The 20,485-nt window shown below is 44.2% G+C and overlaps 1 protein-coding gene across 1 annotated transcript in view; it reads right to left on the reverse strand.

The window, feature by feature from the left end:
• The window catches only part of WDFY4 (WDFY family member 4), a 248,928-nt gene that overhangs the window by 23,026 nt on the left and 205,417 nt on the right, over positions 1–20,485 (reverse strand). The window contains exons 48-51 of the mRNA XM_004607397.2: positions 19,526–19,645; positions 17,770–17,887; positions 16,608–16,717; positions 123–276 (exon numbers count right to left, since the gene is read on the reverse strand). Of these exons, the coding sequence (XP_004607454.2) occupies positions 123–276; positions 16,608–16,717; positions 17,770–17,887; positions 19,526–19,645 (502 nt within the window). The remainder of the gene's footprint in view (positions 1–122; positions 277–16,607; positions 16,718–17,769; positions 17,888–19,525; positions 19,646–20,485) is intronic.

Here is a 20,485-nt window from a genome sequence, read left to right on the forward strand (position 1 = left end):
GCGGATGAGGTGTCTGTTTAGTTGTTATCAGAGATGGTGATCAAGTAGGTCTTGACCTGTAACTGTGGACAGGAAGTCTGTACTGTGCGGCCCACCCAGGCCTTGCCCCCTCCTCCACTCACCAAACTCCACCCCGTTGAAGTTCGTTAGGAACTCAGGCAGGTAGAAGAACTCTGGCGTCAGCTCCCGGACATCACTCATGTTCTCCCTGGAGGCCGACTCCCAGGCGTTCTTCAGGCTGTGGAACATTCTATCTGCCACATCAAAGTTTCCACCCTTTGAGGACAAAGGAGTGATCAGAATCAGCTATGTGCAGTGAGAACTCTGAGTATACAGGCACCATGTATTGGGGGCTTCCCTCTGTCCATGGTACAGCTGAGGGACAGGTTCTACCAGCAGAACTTTCCATTCACATCCTCACATAGATTCATTTATAAGTCATGCCTATGTGTGATCTTTCCTCATGCATCTCCTCACCACCAGTCTCTGGAACCTTGTGCCAAAACCTTCCCCCAAGGATATAAAAGCCACTATCATAAGGGGCTCAGTATTTCCATGCTTCAGAAATTTGGATTTACACATGCAAAAAAATGGGTTTAGACCTCGACCTGACACCATGCACAAAAGTCAGATCAAAATCAAAATGGATTAAAGACCTCAACATCAGACCACAAACCATAAGGTATATTGAAGACAAGGTCGGCAAAACCCTCCACGATATTGAAGATAAAGGTATCTTCAAAGATGACATGCAACTGGCCAACCAAGTGAAAACAGAGATAAACAAATGGGACTACATTAAACTAAAAAACTTCTGCACTGCAAAAGATACAATGATCAGAATACAATCTACAGAATGGGAAAGGATATTTATACAATACCCATCAGATAAAGGGTTGATATCAATGGTATATAAGGCACTGGTTGAACTCTACAAGGAGAAAACATCCAACCCCATCAGAAAATGGGGCGAAGAAATGAACAGAAACTTTCCCAAAGAAGAGATACAAATGGCCAAAAAGGCACATGAAAAAGTGCTCTACGTCACTAATCATCAGGGAGATGCAGATCAAAACAACCATGAGATACCACTTCACACCACAGAGACTAGCACACATCCAAAAGAACAAAAGCAACCACTGTTGGAGAGGATGTGGGGAGAAAGGGACCCTTCTACACTGCTGGTGGGAATGCCGACTGGTTCAGCCCTTCTGGAAAACAATATGGACGATTCTCAAAAAACTAGAGGTTGAACTCCCATTTGACCCAGCAATACCACTGCTGGGAATATATCCCAGAGAAGCAAAAAAGTATAGTCGAAATGACATCTGCACTTATATGCTCATCGCAGCACTGTTTACAATAGCCAGAATTTGGAAAAAACCCGAGTGCCCTAGAACAGATGACTGGTTGAAGAAACTTTGGTACATCTATACAATGGAATACTATGCAGCTATTAGAAAAAATGAGGTCATGAACTTTGCATATAAGTGGATCAGCATGGAAAGTATCATGCTAAGTGAAATGAGTCAGAAAGAGAGAGACAGACATAGAAAGATTGCACTCATCTGTGGAATATAGAATAACAGAGTAGGAGACTAACACCCAAGAATAGTAGAAATAAGTACCAGGAGGTTGACTCCATGGCTTGGAGGCTGGCCTCACATTCTGGGGAGAGGGCAACTCAGAGCAGGGAACACCAAGTAAAATGTGGTTGGAGGCCATGCGGGGGAAGGGTGATGCGTGCCGAATGTAGACTAGAGACTGAACACAATGGCAACTCAACACCTTTATTGCAAACCACAACACCTAATTAGAGAGAGAGAACAAAAGGGAATACCCTGCCACAGTGGCAGGGTGGGGTGAGGGGAGATGGGATTGGGGAGGGTGGGAGGGATGCTGGGTTTACTGGTGGTGGAGAATGGGCACTGGTGAAGGGATGGGTTCTAGAACTTTGTATGAGGGAAACATGAGCATGAAAATGTATAAATCTGTAACTGTACCCTCACGGTGATTCACTAATTAAAAATAAATAAGTTAATTTAAAAAAATTAAAAGATAAAAAAATTTTAAAAAGAAAAATGTTTTGACCATTTTCTGCATTTTCTCAGGATGAGCTCTGAATCAGGCACCAAGAACCACGGTACCAAGAACCAGCTCTATGACAAAGAATGGGATCAGACAGTCTTCTGGAGGGCCAGGGAAAGAAAGCCTCTGGTAAGTCTGGGAGCCTGGATATGGAAAAAATGAATGACAGGGCGTTCTGAGCAGAAGACACAGTCTTAGCCAGAAAAAGAGGTAGAAGAGAGGAGAATAAGGTAACAGCCCCAGTGACATCTAATATCGCAGCCTGGATTGAAGACAACATGTCTGAGGAGGGAAAGCTCGGGCTGCACCAGCCTGCAAAGGACAGGAAGTTTGTACACAGAGAGACTTGATAGTGTCCAGCAAGCCTAGTCTCAGTTCTAGGCCCATGTCTACAGGTGACTTGATAAAATTTCAAGCATGGCAGTTGGTATTACACCAAGTAAGCACTGCACTGCACTGCACTGTCCTCCCGTTGCTCATCGATTTGCTCAAGCAGGCACCAGTAATGTCTCCATTGTAAGACTTGTTGTTACTGTTTCTGGCATATTGAATATGTCACAGGTAGCTTGCCAGGTTCTGCCGTGTGGGTGGGATACTCTCGGTAGCTTGTCAGGCTCTGAGAGGGACAGAGGAATTGAACCCGGGTTGACTGTGTGCAAGGCAAATGCCCTACCCACTGTGCTATTGCTCTAGTCCAAGTAAGAATTAAGAAAAATTCTTTCCTATTCTGGGTTTCCCTTCTTCTCACATTCATCGAGTGGTCTTGGGGTTAGAGAAGGCAGAGAGATTACAATAGGATAAATGCAAATCCAGGATTTCACTGTATCACTCTCATCCCAGTGATCATCGATTTTCTCAAGAGGGCGCCAGTAACATCTTCATTCATCCTAGATCTGAGATTTTAGCAGCCTCTCTTCACTTGTTCTTCCCAGCGGTGCAGCATTGGAGGGTCTCTCAGGGGAAGGGGAATGAGACCCATCATTGTTACTGTATTTGGCATATCAAATGCACCACGGAGAGCTTGCCAGACTCTGCTGTGCGGGCAGGATGCTCTCAGTACCTTGCCAGGTTCTCTGAGAGGGAGAAATAGGCTATAAGAGCGTTGTTTGATAGTCTTTGGACCTTAGCTTTTGATGGGATTACACAGTGAAGTTTGTGGGTGTGGCTGCAAAGCTACTGGAAAATGGGGAATCAGGGTGCAGGAGGCCCAGTCCCGATCCAAGCAGGCTTGGAGATCTCAGCCTCGGGTTTCGCACACCTGGGTTCCTCTGCCAGTTCCTTCATGTGTGAGGCTCATCCAAACGTGTGGAGAGGGGTCTTGAGCATGGCTGTGGCTGAGTTCTGGAGGTCTTCGGCTGCCGGGGCTCTGCTCGGGGCAGGAAAGGAAACTCAACCTGCCCTGTTTTGAAGGGCCCCAGTGAAGACAGTCAGGCATGGGGGCAAGAGACTCTGCCAGATTTACATCTACTTAAATTCAAGTATACCCAGGGACATCCTTCTTTCTGGGATTCCACAGTTCACTTGTTCCAAGCAAGGTGAAGCTATATCCAAGTGTCTTCTCCTGCTAACTTTTTCAGAGGGCATATGGAGCCGTGGGAATGAAGGCAACACATTCAAAATCAGTTCCCTCTTCTACTCGCTTCACCATTTAGGGACTGAGGTTTCCCACTAGCATCTACCTAAGAAACTTGGGGAGGGGCAGCAGTTGCAGTGGAAAGGAAGGAGAAGGCTTTTTCTTGGCAAGGTGCTTCTGTGTTAGGTGCTTAATTCACAGAAATAGGCTCTCAATCTTCACTGAGGTGCATTAGGAAGGAGTGAAGGATCTGGGATCTGTATTTTGAAGACCAGAAAATGGATGCTCTTAAACGCTTACTTGTTTTCCACACAATACATGGTGGAGCTGAGGCTAGACCCATGGGAGCAACTCCAGTGGGCATGCTTTTGGCCTGATGCCAGTGAGCTTGGGAAATCCCTGGGCCTGGAATTGAGGTGTAGGCCAAGAAAGATGTAGGCCAAGCTTCCTGGGGAGGAAAGACTTCTTACAAATCTATATGACAAGGCAGACTTGGGCATCTTGTGGGGGTGGATCAATTTTCTGAGTAAAACTTTGAGGATCTAGTTAAATCCAGGGGGACATAGGGATAGGGACTCCAAGAGACCCAGTTACTGCTGGATTTATTCTCAAACATGCGAGATCAAAGGTGATCTTTCCTCAAGTATCATGTTAAGTGAAATGAGTCAGAAAGAGAGGGACAGACATAGAAAGATTGCACTCATTTGTGAAATATAAAGTAACAGAATGGGAGACTAACACCCAAGTATAGTAGAGATAAGTACCAGGAGGAGTACTCCACAGCTTGGAAGCTGACCTCACATGCTAGGTGAAGAAGCAACTCTGATAGAGAAGGGATCACCAAGCAAAGGGTGCTAGGCGGGCCCACTAGGGATGGGAGATACAGGCTGAAAATAGACTATATACCGAACATGATGCCTACTTAATAACTCTGTAGCAAACCACAACACCCAAAAAGAGAGAGAGAGAGCAAAAGGGAATGCCCTGCCACAGAGGCAGGCGGTGGGGTGAAGGGGACAGGGTGGGGGTGGTGGGAGGGATGCTGGGACCATTAGTGGTAGAAAATGGGCACTGGTGGAGGGATGGGTACTCGATCATTGTATGAGTGAAACATAAGCATGAAAACCTATAAGTCTGTTACTTTGTCTCATGGTGATTCACTAATAAAATTTTTAAAAAATCGAGGCAATTTAAAATGAAAAAAACAAACAAACATATTATTCAAAAAAAAAAAAGGTGATCTTGCCTCCAAGGTGATCTTGACCTTGGTTGAAATTAGAGGATTGAAGTCCACCATCAGATTCAAATAGAAAAAAAAAAAACAGAGGTGGGAGTGTTTTTAAATAAATCTGCACCTAACAAGTCACTCATTGAAATGTATTAAGAGCTTTTGCGTATTTAATCTGCAGCTGGAGCCTTGCCTCTGCAGGAGATTGATGTCTCCTCCTCACCCCGGTTTCCTTCTGCAGTTTTTATGAGTGCTGATGGTAATCTCCTGAGAAACAATATGATTTGGTAATAAAAAGATTACCTGTATTAAATAAAAATAATATATACATAGGAAATATTGTTAGTGCGACAAATCTGGTTAAAGATATTACCACAAAGAAAAATGTTATTTTTTTCACAGCTGTCTAATGCATTTTAGCAAAAGTAATATCTTTAAAACTTAAGCCTGTATTATTTATAAAGGAAGCAATAACTGATTTTCCTATTTTCTATATTAATAAATGTATTTGCATACATTTGTTTCAAAATTAATGGGTTTTCTCACTTCTGCAATACAAAAGAAAAGCCGAATCCCCCAGAAGAAAAAGTGGAGCGGCTGTTCCATGCATTGTAAGTCTGAGGGTTGACATAAACTCTGGTAGCTGCCAGCAGTTTGAACTTGATTTCCAGGAAAGGAAGACAAAAGAGGGAGGAGAAGATGGAAGAAAGAGACATGAAAGAGGCCAAGAGGGCAAACTGAAGGTTTTCCAGAGCACCTCACAACAAAGTCCAAGACAAAACAATCAGGAAATTAACTTCTAGATCGAAGGGGAAATCAAGGTGGTCAAAGATATTTGCTAAATCAGCTTCTTCCCTCATTCTATTCTACAGAGAATCTTGAATATCAAGACTAATGAACCCTCCATATATCCAGACAGACCAGAAAAATAGAATAGTGAGGTTATGAACTAAGGAACCACCTCTTACTGAGAGCATTCCTCCCAGGTGACCTTAAAGTCAGAAATAAAGGGAGTTGTTAAGAATTATTGTTAGGAAGAAATTATTGTAGAGGTTTGAAGATATACTGAGATCAGAGATTAGATTTTCTGCACTTTCTATCCAGACAAAACACATATCTTGAATGACTAAAGGCTCGGAAACTATAGAGCCCTAATTTAGTGAAAATGCTTTTGGGGGTGTTCTGCTTTGCAAAGAGAGGAATCAAAATTAAAAAACTAAATAATGGGGAAGTGACTGGCATGCATTTCTGCTGATGTTGACAAGAGTTAAAAATAGAGAGGAGTCCTTGGTTAAGAAACTTCAAAAATTTGGGGGCTGGAGTGTTAGCATAGTGGGTAGGGTGTTTCCCTTGCACGCGGCTGACCCGGGTACAATTCCCAGCATCCCATATGGTCCTCCAAGCACCGCCAAGAGTAATTCCTGAGTGCATGAGCCATGAGCCAGGAGTAACCCCTGTGCATCGCTGGGTGTGATGCAAAAAAATAAAAGAAACTTCAAAAACTAGGGTTATGGGGTCAGGAGATAGTATAGCAGTGGAAGTTTATGCTTAACATGAACCCAACCTGGGTTTGATCACTGACACTCCATGTTCCCCCTAAGTAAGCATCATTAGGTACATTCCAGAAGTCTCCTAGGCACCTTTAAGTGTAATGTGGAGTGTCCCAGTCCCACTGATGTGGCCCTAGGTAATCCCCAGTACACAGGGCCCAAACAACATGGCATTCTAGGGCCCTTACTTTGAACCTCAGTCACAACTGTCTGAGAATAACCAGTGGGATTTCCAAGCCTTGTTGGCTTCTAGGACCCTGTTGATACCTTGATTGTTCTAAGCTGCTGTTCCCCCCCCCCCCCCATCAAACACAGAGTGGGGAGAGAACAGAAAATACAGTGCTTTGGAGACAAGCTGCCTAGAATGGAATTTTTTCTCTTATTCACTTATAGTCTCAACTGAACTGGCACAAACTCCATAATCTCTTTAGCCTCCCTCTCATGCCCCTAAACCTTGGATGATGGCTGTAGGTGGGAAAACGTATGTGTGTGTGAGGTTGTGAGTGTACATGTGCCTGTTAGTGAAAATGTGTGTGACTGCATGTGCCATGTACTTCCTCTTGTGTCAGGGACACAGGGAGAGTGCTGAGGAGCCTAGAAGTGGGTAGCAATTCTAGGCTTGGACTCAATCTCTATCACCCTGGGGAAGCTAACCAAGGGGATAAAAATAGAAAATGGATTTAGGAGGAATTCGAAGTAAAAGGTGAAGGGAAGGCAATGGAAATGGCAGGTTGGAGCCTGGGACAGGGACTGGTGGGAATAGTAGGCGTCATGGTGAAGACATGCCGACAGTTTCAAGGCTGGGGGAACAAAAAAAAAGGGGGGGAGCAAGTGCCTGAGCTTAAACACTCCACTCAGTAAGGAAGGCTGTCTGTAGGGCATTGACATGAGATGCCCGGAGCCAGTGGGCTGCTTGTCTGTCTCACTCTTGAGTGAGAACAGGCTGACCCTGGAGCAGCCATTAGAATGTGGCCAGTAACTCAACAAATAAAATCCACAAGAGCACCTTGAAAAAATGTGCTGCCTGCTTTTATGGGACTCGAAGTGACTATTAACGGGGCACTGAAGAACAGCCAAACAGCACTGGGGCTGTGTCTCACTCCTCCGTGCCACCCACTGAGTCAAGCATTACTTTAGAGGAGGAGGAGCTGAGGGCCAGTTATTCAATGTTACCAATCACAAAGTTCTGGAAACCCAGTGTCCCGGTGCTGCCTGCCTCTATTGTATGCATGCTTCCTAACATTTCTCATTGACTCGGCATAATAATAGTTTACATCTCGATTTTCAACACAACATTGAAAGCTGCAAAGGAACTTTGTTCTATCAGTTTGGCCTTTCCAAACCTACCTTCTAGACTACCTGATTATCACTATCTTCTGATCTCCTTCCTGCTGCACTGCCTTTGCCTGACAGGAGAGCAAATGGGACCGAAGCACCTACGTGCAGCCCAGAAGACCAGGCCACATCTCAGATGGACCAATCTTATGCCAAGGGATAATCAAATGGGTTGGTGTCTGTGTGAATGTGGACAAAGGAGTTCTGCCTTCCCTTCCCTCCTCCTGCTACCGGCTCTGGGCTCCCTGATGACTGACTCGTGCAGGACACAGCTCTAGCTACTGTTCTCAGTTCTCTCTGCAGTTAGCATATGTCGTATACAAAAACCAGCCAGCACGCCTCAGGTGGTTCAGAAAACCCTTCCCTGCTGCTGGTAACAGCTGACTTCACACGGGCTGTGACTTAATTAACACAGCACTTTATTTCAGTTTCTTATTAAATGCCGCCATGAATGCTGTGGTGGCAGCACTGCCACTGTGATCTCACAGGGGCTTGACTGCCTTGCTCTGCACTGCCCTAGGTTGTGTCTGATCTCAGGATAGTGTCCCACCCACTCCACTCCACCCAAGTACTGCAGCCCCAGCCTCCACCCCCCCAGCTGCTCAGATGCATGAAGGCTTGTGAGCAGTAACTCCAGGCAGGCGAGATTCCCATGAATTCTCACATCTCGAGTGAGAAGCCCCAGATCTGCAGACAGTAGTCTGAATCCTGCCTGAGAATGTGGATAACTGAGCACAGCCCTGCTGGGCACTCACATGCATCTTCACTTATGTTTGCATATATGACCCATTCTCATTGCACTACACAGAGACATCCTGTCTTCAGAATGGTGGAAAATTATAGTTGTCATAACACATTTGGGAGGAAATTGGTTTGCTGGGAAAAGAAATGAAGGGTGCAACAATGAAGGCACTGGGACCAGAACAATCAGATGAGGATGTAATGGCAAGAGATACATCAGATTTTCACCCAATGCCACGTACCAATGCCCTCTGCACATAAGAGCCAACTCCTCAACTCTGCACACTTCCACGAGACATGAAAGTACCTGAAAAGCACTAAGCCCATTTCACTCAGGAGCACATTAGAATGCAGCAGCTGCCTCCTGCAGACATGGTGCTTTCTGCCCCAAAGATACTTGTGTACAGACTGCAAAACCAGGTGTCCTCATGGGCCATGCCTGCACACAGCAGCCTGCATACTGCATGTACACTGACATTGCAGCCTGCACATCTTCCTACATGAAAAAGATCACATACGTGATGTCACACAGGGCTGTGTCATTGAAAATGGAACCTAGAAAATGGAATGTGATCTCTCTTGGATCATCTGTTCCCTTGTCAGCCTCAATCCAACCCACCTCACTTCCAGCAAGGGGTTTAGACTCCACGTGCCTAGGCTGGGATCCATCTTTATCCTCGGGCAAGTGATGTGCACTCTGAGAAATTCAGGAAAGTGAGACTCAACGTAGCATTCATTCCCAGTTATGGGAGAGTTCGGAGAGATGAAAGTCCAGGTAAGTCACAGTCATGTTCACTCTGGTAATGTTTATGGAAAATACGGGAGAAAGCAATGCAGCATCTGTCACAGGACAGATGGATCAACGAAAGGTGGTAGATAAAATACTATTCAGCTAGAGAAGGGATCACTAAGTCAATGATGGTTGGAGGGATCTCTTGCGATGAGAGATGTGTGCTGAAAGTAGATAAAGGACCAAACATGATGGCCTCTCAGTATCTGTATTGCAAATCATCATGTCCAAAAGTAGAGAAAGAATAAGAAGGAAAATGTTTGCCACTCCACTTTTGTAGGTGGAATCTTTTCTGTCCATTTGGCCCTGGAAACCTGCAGTTTCTCATTTCTCTGGTCTCCAGGGGGTGGGGTGGATTGGGGTAGGGGTGGCAGGAGGGATACTTGGGATATTGTTGGTGGAAAACATACACTGGTAGAGAGATGGGTGTTCAGTCATTGTATGACTAAAGCTCAGTCATGGAATCTTTGTATCTCATGATGGTTCAATAAAAAAAAATTAAATGGGGAAAAAATGTACCAAGTACTTGAATGAATTAAGCTTTTTTATCTGAGCTTATTTAATAAAGTCCATTCAAAAAAGTAAAAAAAGAAAGAAAAAGAGGGAAAGAAGGAAGGAAGGAAGGAAGGAAGGAAGGAAGGAAGGAAGGAAGGAAGGAAGGAAGGAAGGAAGGAAGGAAGGAAGGAAGGAAGGAAGGAAGCAGGCTAGGGAGCAGAGGGATAGTACCGAGGATATCCCTGAGCACAGAGCCAGGAGTAAGACCTGAGCACCACCAAGTATGGGTCTGAAACCAAAAAAATAAAAATAAAAAAAGAATAAAAGCAGGCTATTCTCATATGCATCATGGGAGACCTGGAGGACATAATATTGAGTTAAATAACCCAGTCTTGAGTGGACAAATACAGAGTCCCCTTATAGGGGATTCCTGGAGAAGTCAACTCCCTTACAGAGATAAGGAGAGGAGAACGGTAGTTGCCTGGAATGGAGGAATAAAGAATGGGGACTATTCAAGAGTCTAGAGCTTGAACTTAAGAAGATGGTAAGGTTTAACTTTATGTTAAACATATTTTGCCTCAATCAAATAAGTTTCCATTTTATTTTAAATATGTCAAAGGTCAAAGACATAGTACAAAGGTCAAAGCATTTGCTTTGCATGCAGTAGACTCCAATTTAATCCATGGCATCACAAGTAGTCCCCCTAAGAAGGGACAGGAATGATTCCTTAGCACAGTCAGAAGTACTAAGCACCTCTAGGATGTTCATCCACCTCCAAACTACATCAAAGGCATTTAGCACCATCCAGGCACACAGTAGGTGCTAAAAGAGTATTAGAGGCTGATAGTGTTAGGAAAGAACATTTAGGGATGATCATATTACCCGCCTCCTGGATTTTACCAATAAGGAAATTGAGTCCCAGGACAGAATAGGTTCAGTTCAAAGTGAAGTAGAACAGAGTGAACAACATTAGTCAAGCCTGCCCTAGCCCCAAATATCTTCCCCATCTGATTAATACTTTCAAGCAAAAGGCAAGATGGCTGAATGCAGAATGCCAACCACACACTTTCTTGGTGGGGTCTTCTCTGGCCCTAAAAACCTGCTCTCTGGACATGGGAAGGCCTAATTGCCCAGATCCTGCACTGACTCCCTCTTTCCCTCCTCCCCACTCCTGACTCCACTCTAACTGGAAGATTCTGGTCATGGAGGTTTCAAGACAGCCTCTCTTGTCACCACCTGGTGGTAACATCAGAGTTCTGGAGGCAGGTGGGATGAAGGGAAGAGTTTGCCTCAGGGGTTACTTCTGGCTTTGTGCTCAGGATTGACTCCTGGTTGTGCTTGGGGAAGCATATAGGATGCCAAGGATCAAACCTGTGTCTGTCATGTGCAAGACGAGTAAACTACCTGCTGTTCTATTGTTCTGGCCCGGCTTGTTTCTATTTTAATCTATTCCTCTTCAGAGAAACTCTCAGCAACAGGTAGAGATGCAGCTTTAATGCATTCTAGTGAAGAATCAAGGGAAACTTTTAAAACCTTCAAAATTCCCTGGATGGAAATCTGTAATGGAATGCATCACCATCATCATCAACAAAGATCATCATTTCTTGTGGATTAATGAGCAACATCTGGATGGGATTCCTGGCATGGGGTATAGCTCTGGGACCATTTGTTCTCCAAACCAAACTTACTTAAAATGCTAGATGCCTGAGATAGACCCAAGGGAAACACACTTATTATTTTTGAGTGAATTTCCAGGGAGAGGGGTGTTATACAATGTCTAGACTATCCAAGCTGTCAAGGAGGGAGAAGGTTTGCCAAGAAACAGAAGACAGGAGGATTTTTACTTCTTAGTGGAGAGAGCACCTTGATCTTGCTCATCAATTGCTCCTGTCCAGGATTTAGGAGTTGAATTTAGTGCTGACTCAGGGAGCTGTTGGTCCCAGAGAGTCATGGTCATCTGAATGGCTGTATCCTGACCTTACTGGTGAGATCAGATCCAAACACACAACTCCTGGGACATTCATGATGAAGCAGAGCTGTCACAAGTCCATGCATGTTCAGTCATCTGTTACCTACCTCATGCTTCTTCCTCTCCCTAAGACCTGCTAAATCTATATCAAGTTAGGCCCTCAGCTCTGGATTTTTTTTTTTTTGCTTTTTGGGTCACACCCAGCGATGCTCAGGGGTTACTCCTGGCTTTGCACTCAGGAATTACTCCTGGCGGTGCTTGGGGGACCATATGGGATGCCGGGGATCAAACCCAGGTCGGCCGCGTGCAAGGCAAACGCCCTACCCGCTGTGCTATCGCTCCGGCCCCTGGAATGTTTTTTATTAGTGAATCACTGTGAGGTACAGTTACAGGCTTACAGACTTTCATGCTTGCGTTTCAGTCATACAATGATCGAGAACCCATCTCTCCACCAGTGCCCATTTTCCACCACCAATAGTCTCAACATCCCTCCCACCACCCCCACCCTGTACCCGCCACCCCACCCTGCCTCTGTGGCAGGGAATTCCCTTTTGCTCCCTCTCTTTGGGTGTTGTAGTTTGCAATAGAGGCATTGAGCAGCTATCATGTTCAGTCAATAGTCTACTTTTGGCATGAATAGTTCAATCAGAATGGGTCCTCCCAACATCCTTTACTTGGTGTTCCCTTCTCTATCTGAGCTGCCTTTTTCTCCAGCATGTGAGGCTGGTTTCCAAGCCGTGGAGCAGACCTCCTGGTCCTTACTACTCTTGGGTGTTAGCTTCCCGTTCTGTTACTTTATATTCCACAGATGAATGCAATCTTTCTATGCCTGTCCCTCTCTTTTTTAAAAAAAATTTTTTTATTGAGTCACCATGTGGAAAGTTACAAAGTTTTTAGGTTTAAGTCTCAGTTATACAATGCTCGAACACCCATCCCTTCACCAGTGCACATATTCCACCACCAAGAATCACAGTATAACTCCACCCCGCACCCCACACCCCGAGCTCCCCACACCCCTAACCCCCACCCTTAGCCCCCCCGCCTGTGTAACTAATAAATTTCACTTTACTTTCACTTTGATTGCATTCAATATTTCAACAAAACTCACTATTATTGTTTGGAGAGTCTCTCCCCTAAAGTCGGACCTGCTGAAAATGAAGCATTAGATAATTTGTTTTCCATTGCTGAGAATGAAGAGGTATGAGTTCGAGTGACCACACTTAGTGGCCTCACGGTTTTGGGTTTCTGTATTTTAGTATTTTAGTGACTAAGTCCAGAGAGATATCTGCCAGAAGTTGCATCATTGCCAACTTGTACTTCTCAGTTACATTATATTCCACATATGAGTACAATATTTCTATGTCTGTCTCTTTCTTTCTGACTCATTTCACTCAACATGATACTTTCCATGTTGATCCATTTATATGCAAATTTCATGACTTCATGTTTTTCAGACAACTACATAGTATTCCATTGTGTAGATGTACCAGAGTTTCTTTAACCAGTCATCTGTTTTGGGGCACTCTGTTTTTTTCCAGATTCTGGCTATTGTAAACAGTGCTACACTGAACATAGAAATACAGATGCCATCTCTACTATACCTTTTTGCCTCTCCGGGATATATTCCCAGGAGTGGTATTGCTGGGTCAAATGGAAGCTCAATTTCTAATTTTTTGAGAATCGTCCATATTGTTTTCCAAAAGGGCTGAACCAGTCGGCATTCCCACCAGCAATCAAGAAGAGTCCCTTTCTCCCCGCATCCATGCCAACACTGGTTGTTTTTGTTTTTTGGGATGTGGGCCAGTCTCTGTGATGTGAGATGATATCTCATGGTTGTTTTGATCTGCATCTCCCTGATGATTAGTGAGTTGTTGAATTCTGTTTGCTAATATTTTGTTGAGAATCTTCGCATCTGTGTTCATCAGGGATATTGGCCTGTAATTTTCTTTTTTTGTGGTGTCTTTGTTTGCTTTTAGTATTACGGAGATGTGAGCCTCATAGAAACTGTTTGGGAGGGTTTCTGTTTCTTCAATTTCCTGGAAAAGCTTGAGAAGAACTGGCAATAGGTCCCCTTTAAATGTTTGGAAGAATTCGATAGTGAATCCGTCTGGGCCTGAGCTTTTGTTTTTGGGAAGACTTTTGATTACAGTTTCAATTTCCTTGATGTTAATAGGACTATTCAGGAACTCCAGGTCTTCTTGGTTCAGCCTTTGGAGATTATAGGAATCCAGGAATTTATCCATTTCTTCTAGGTTCTCTTGTTTCGTAGCATACAGATTTTCAAAGTAGTCTCTGATGATCTTTTGGATTTCATTGGTTTCTGTTGCGATGTCCCCCCCCCACCCTCTCTTTCTTTGTGAGTCTTGCTAGTGGTTTATCAATCTTATTTATTTTCTCAAAGAACAAGCTCTTGGTTTCATTGATTTTTCGAATTGTCTTTTGGGTTTCCATGTCGTTAATTTCTGCTCTACGTTTTATTATCTCTTTCCTTCTGCCTGGTTTGGGCTCCTTTTGTTGGCCCTTTTCTAAGGTCTTGAGCTGTGAAGCCAAGTTATTTATGCGGGCCCTTTCTTCCTTCCTGAGATATGCTTGCAGAGCTATTGTCCCTCTCTTTCTGACTCATTTAACTTAACATGATATTTTCCATGTTGATCCACTTATATACAAATTTCATGACTTCAACTTTTTTAACAGCTGCATAGTATTCTATAGTGTAGATGTACCAGAGTTTCTTTAACCAGTCATCTGTTCTCAGGCACTCTGGTGTTTTTTTGTTTTGTTTTGTTTTATTTTTGTTTTTTAAATTTTATTGGATCACCGTGAGATAAGTTACAAGCTTTCATGTTTGGGTTACAATCTCCCAATGATCAAACATCCATCCCTCCACCAGTGCACATTCCCCACCACTGATATCCCGGGTATACCCCCCCTTTCCCAACCTCCCCCTGCATCCATGGCAGACAATATTTCCCATACTCTCTCTCTACTTTTGGGCTTGAAACACAGACACTGAGAAGTCATCATGTTTGGTCCATTATCTACTTTCAGCATGCATCTCCCATCGCAACTGGTTCCTCTAGCCATCATTTTCTTAGTGATCCCTTCTCTATTCCATCTGCCTTCTCCCCTCCACTCATGAAGCAGGCTTCCAGCTATGGGGCAATCCTCCTGGCCCTTGTATCTAATGTCCTTGGGTGTCAGTCTCATGTGATGTCATTCTATACTCCACAAATGAGAGGGACTCTGGTTTTTTAGCAGATTTTGGCTATTGTAAACAGTGAAGTAAGGAACATACAGTGCAGATGTCATTTCAACTATACTTTTTTGCCTCTCTGGAGTGGCATTGCTGAGTCAAATGGGAGCTCAATTTCTAATTTTTTGAGAATCATCCATACTGTTTTCCAAAAGGGCTGAACCAGTCGGCATGGAAATTTTTCTTTTTTTAATCATGGTGATATACACAGTTACAAAGTTGCTCATGATAGGGTTTCAGTCATACAGTATTTCAACACCCATCCCTATCCCTTCACTGGAGTACATTTCCCACCACCAATGTTCCCAGTTTTCTTCCTAAACTCTGGCCTGAGATAACCTTAGGAACTAGGGGGCAGGGCTGAGAATGAGAATGAGAATAAAATAATTTCGCAGCAATCCATGTGCCATGGGCACTTTCAGAGCTCGGTTAGACTTGCTTAATTTCACTTTACATAGGACTGCCAGGTCAAATAGGAGAGACACGGCTAAACTGAAACCTGCCCATGAACAGCTTTGTAACTCTGTATCTCAGAGTGACTCAATGATTTTAAAAAAGAGAAAAGAGTAAAATACCCATAGAATGCAAAACATCAAATTTAACTTTCAGATAAGTGTATTTTTAGTATGTTATTGAGTCTGAAATTCAAACTTACCTGGTTGTCCTCTATTTTAATTTGGGAAATCTGGCAACCCTAATTGGCAAGATGGTCTATTAGATTATGAGTAAAAATTTAGATAGTTTAAGTATTCCTCTCACTATTCAAGTATTTTATTTGTCCACTTAATTCTTTTCCTGTACTGAGCATTGTGTTCTGCATTTTGATATCATAAGTGGTATTTTAATATTCACTCTTCTTTGTGTTTATTTTTCTAATATTTGACCTACTATGTTGAAGAATATTTCAAGAGTGATCATTTTCTTTTCCTTCTGAAGTAAAATCTAGTTATGCAAAGGTTCATCTCTTTTCCAAATCTCTCATTTCTTCATTTTTAAGAACATTTTGGAAAAATATGTATAGGTGTAAAAGCAGAAGAGAACCCTGCCTCAGCTGTGTAACCAAAATCCTGGTGTTGCCTCCAGTGAGAATCACGTTAGACACTAGTTGACTTCTGGCAGTAGCCTCTGTCCACCTGACCCAGTCTGGGCCTGTAAGCCATGACCTCAGTGTGAGTTTGAGTGAGAGTGTATGGGAGTCCTGTCAGTGGAAATACATTGAGATGTGCCTATTTGTGCATGAATGTGTATGTGTGTTGTGTGTGTGTGTGTGTGTGTGTGTGTGTGTGAGAGAGAGAGAGAGAGAGAGAGAGAGAGAGAGCTGTCGATGAAGGCTTATGGAATCACAACTGTGGGAGTGTGAGCTTAAGGGAGTAATTAACCAAGGCTGTGTGAATGTGAGAATGTGAGTGTGCATGTGAGTCATGGTTGGGTGAGTGTGATTTTGTATACGTGAGTCATAGGTGTGTGTGAGAAAGTGTATCTATTTGAGCCATAGGTTTGTGTGTGTGAATATGTGAGCCAAATTTGTGTGTTTTGTGTGTGTGTGTGCTTGTGTGCATGTGTGCACGTGCAAGGAGGAGCTTACCTGCAGAGAGCAGAAGGCCTGAGTAAAGGGTGGCATCCGGACCAGGTAGGAGGCGACAATGATGGCCGAGGAGTAGTGAGTGTTGTAATGGCACTGGACAGTCATGTCTCCTGTAAAGTAAGCACAGGCCCAGGATGACTCTGCAGCTGTGTTGACCTATGTGGTAGATATTCAGGCAGTGCTCATGGATGGATGGATGGTCCTGATGCTAATTTTTAGGTGACCATTTTAAAGCATAAAAGAAAAAGCAACCTAAATTTTCCTTTAAAACTAGGCATTAGGATTGAGAAGTGAATCATGCTAAAGAAAGGCAATAAGAACACTGGCAGCATGTGAACACGGCAAAACAATAAATAAAGCAGAGGGAACCTGTATGTGAAGGAAGCATAAAAAAGAGCTTATAGAACCATACAGAATTAGGCCCTGTTCTTCAGAGGCTGATATCCAAAAGAGCTGTTAAAACTCTCAAAATTCTCTCTTCAGAATGGATTATTGCCTATAGGACACAGGTAGACCTGGCACATGGAATGTTCTAAGGGTTGTAACTTCTCTCTGCCACTGCCTGCCTTTAGGTATGGAGCTCTGAGCCCATAGATTTCAGTCCCAGATTTACACTAAAGCCTGTTCTTACCTCAATGTAAGTAAACTCAAATAACTGACCTCTGCATTTCTAGAGTAGAGACAGAGAATCTGTGTTTTTATGTGGGGGGGCCTCCCAAGAAGTGTTTAAGGGGCTTAGGGGCAACCACCAGTGGTGGTAACTCTTGGTCAACCCTGCCAATGCAAGAGTCTGCAGATGCAGTGCAGCTCAGGCCCCTGCAGAGCCTGCGGGACCACTAAGGTAGTGCTCATGGGCCTCCCAGGGCTTTATCTGGTGATGCTCTAGGGGCCATGTGGTGCTGGGAATCAAACAGCTGTTGATAACTTCAAGGCATGCACCCTAACCCTTGTACTGTCTCTCTAGTCCAGCTCTAGTGTTTTTAAAACCTTCATGAGTCTTACATGTAGCCAGGGTGCAAACAACTGGATTAGAGCATTGTTCTATTCTAATATGATAGTTTTCAGGCTAGAAGATCACCTATATAGCTCCGGACTATCATTCTACCGAGTTCAGACAAACAGCATTGCTGGAAAAGAAAGTATCAAGCTGGGGTCTACCCACCTTCAATCTTCTCAACTTCTTTAAATCTCTGAATAAATTTCAGCTTCCTTTCCTTGGTCTGAGCCCCCATGGGCTTTGAAAGATCCCGGAAAGTCTTGGGATTTGTCAAGTTCAGCGTCTAGAAGGCAGATGTGCAGCTGGAGTTAACTCCCCTCAGACCCTCTGTGCCTTGGGGGACTTTGGGAGCCTCGCTCTTTAGTTTTATGGTTCTCTTTATTGGTTTATTGTCATTTGGTCTGACCCCCCTCTAGTGATTAGCAGGCATGCTGGGGTTTTATAGCCTCGGAGTCAGTGATCCACAAAGACTTAATAGGGGAGAGATGGAAAATAAGAGGAGAGGAAGATTGAGTTCACACTGAACCTGTTCCAAGTTGACCCAAATCAAAGCATTGCTACCAGTTCCCAAAAAGAGACTTTCAAAGAATTCCTGTTGTCTGTGAGGCTCTTGGCTCCTGCCCTTCCAGAGCAGCTTACTTCAATAGTTCAAGCACCTTGCTTCGACTCAAATGGAATTTCTAGAAAGATGGATATCCTCTGTTTGGGGGAAGGGAACAGCCTCTTTCACTGGAGGCTCACCAGGCAGTGAAGCATAAGACACAAACTCTTTCCCCACCCTTGGCAGTGGAGTTGTGTAGAAGTTATTAGGGCAGAGGTCCTCAGGGATGTTTTCTTTGAACAGAGATGTCTGCATGTTAGCAGAAGAGCCATGCACACTCCCGCTTGTGCGGGTCTTCATAGGAGGGATTCTCTAAACGCTCTTCCTTTTTGATTGAGCCACCTGCAGAAGCCAGGGAAGGCCAAGGGTGGACAAAGTCCCTGATAACTCTGATGAGGATCAACACATGTGGAAACCCACCATTCAAAGGCAGAAATGGACTTCACTGTGCCCACACCTCCTGATTTTCTAGAGATGATTGGATTTTTAGGGGACACGTCCCCATTTCTAAATGCCAGTAAAGAATTAAAATTGGAGACTGAACAAAAGGGGCTGGTGAACCATCACTTTGCCACACGTGAGCGGGGATTTTAACTTTCATTCTTGAGGTTTTAACTTTTGTTCTTGGGGTTTCATTCTTGGCAGTTTTAACATTCATCCTTTGATCTCAGATAATTAGAGCAATGAAAACTACAACCTATCATGGCAATTCCACTTTCGCTGGATTTAATGTTTTATGTAGACGAATGAATGAGGGCCTCTAAACACTGAGGTTCCCTCTCCCAAGGCTTGGGGTGATCAGTCATCAGAATAGCCCTCATCAGGACCAGCCAGGTTTGGTGAGAGCCAAGACACTGATTTCTGCCTCTATCTGCTCTCTCTCTCTCTCTCTCTCTCTCTCTCTCTCTCTCCCCCTCTCTCTCTCCCTCTCCTGCCTTTTCCGCTCTTTGCTTCTCTCCCTTTATCCTACCTGCATGGTCTCTTCTTGTCTGTGTGGATTCTGGGAACTGACTGCACTGAACCAACCTAGATTGGCTCCTGACAGGAACTCGGTAGATACTTTCAACCACCTTCCTGTAAGCCAAAATGGCCCCTGTGCGCATATCAGCTGTAGTCTTAGTCCTGTTAACCCTCCCACAGCTGAGACTGCCTTCCCATATGTGGGATTAGAACTGGAAGTCACACACCAAAGAGCTCAAAATTGCAGGGTCCAAGCACAAAACAGCCCTGGGACTCAAGGGGGAACTAATCTTCATCACGGAAGACTGACTTGTGGGGTGCTCTTAGGACACCTGTGTGGCACCTACAGGGCCATCATACCTGGGAGGTGTAGTCGGCCAAGATCCAGGGAAACACAGGATACTGCATGTAGTCATTGTAGGTCCTGCCAGCCAAGGTGTTGAGGTACATGAGATACTCAAAGTTGCTCACATCCCTTTTCTATCAGAAAAGACAAAGAGGAGAATATCTAAATGCATCAGGCATTATTCATGAGGACCATGGAGGTTTGTGTCTTGACTCTCTACAGGGAACCTTCGCTGGGGAGGTGTGAGCAGGGCACACACACCACCACTGCTCCTGGTGCACCTTGTGTATAAGTCTGTCCAACTCAGTGTCCACCGTAACTCCTGTAGTAACTCAGGGCAGAATGTTTAGGAATTAGCACAAAACAGCTCAAATCAATATAGCAAGCCTAGGCTAAAGACATAGTTCAAGAGGTTAGACCAGGTCAGATCTTGGCACTGCATGGTCCCCTGAACACTGCTGTGTGAAACCCCCAAACCTAGAGCTAGAGTAATCCCTGGGAGCCATACCACTAGTGTGGGCCAAGTATAAACATAAAAGATAAACCATTTTTTTGTGTTAACAATGGAACTTATTGTGATCAAAATAATAGCAAATGTGTTGAGTAAATTTATTGCCAATTCCTTTAGAACGAAATGAGCTAAGAGGACTTTACAGTAGGAGAAAACCCTCAGGCTGCGTAACCTGCTATCCTCTGGGACTGTAGCCACATTCTTCCCCCTGCTCCCCCAGGTTGGGTAAGTCTTGCCCTATGTATGGCATCAGAGTGCCACACAGAGACAGCGACTGTATTGGGAGAGAAATCCAGTCACCAAGGCCAGTTAGTGAATAATCAGTGCCACAACATGCTCTCTCCTTTCCTCGGCCTGATCCTTGGGGAAATTTTTGATGAGTGGCCAAGAGGTAGTTTGTTCTTGCCAGGTGATATCTAAGGACTAGCCCTCTTGGGATCTCTTCCTTACACTGAGAACCCCC

This window comes from Sorex araneus, chromosome 11 (assembly GCF_027595985.1).
Source record: "Sorex araneus isolate mSorAra2 chromosome 11, mSorAra2.pri, whole genome shotgun sequence".
Lineage (NCBI taxonomy): Eukaryota > Metazoa > Chordata > Mammalia > Eulipotyphla > Soricidae > Sorex > Sorex araneus.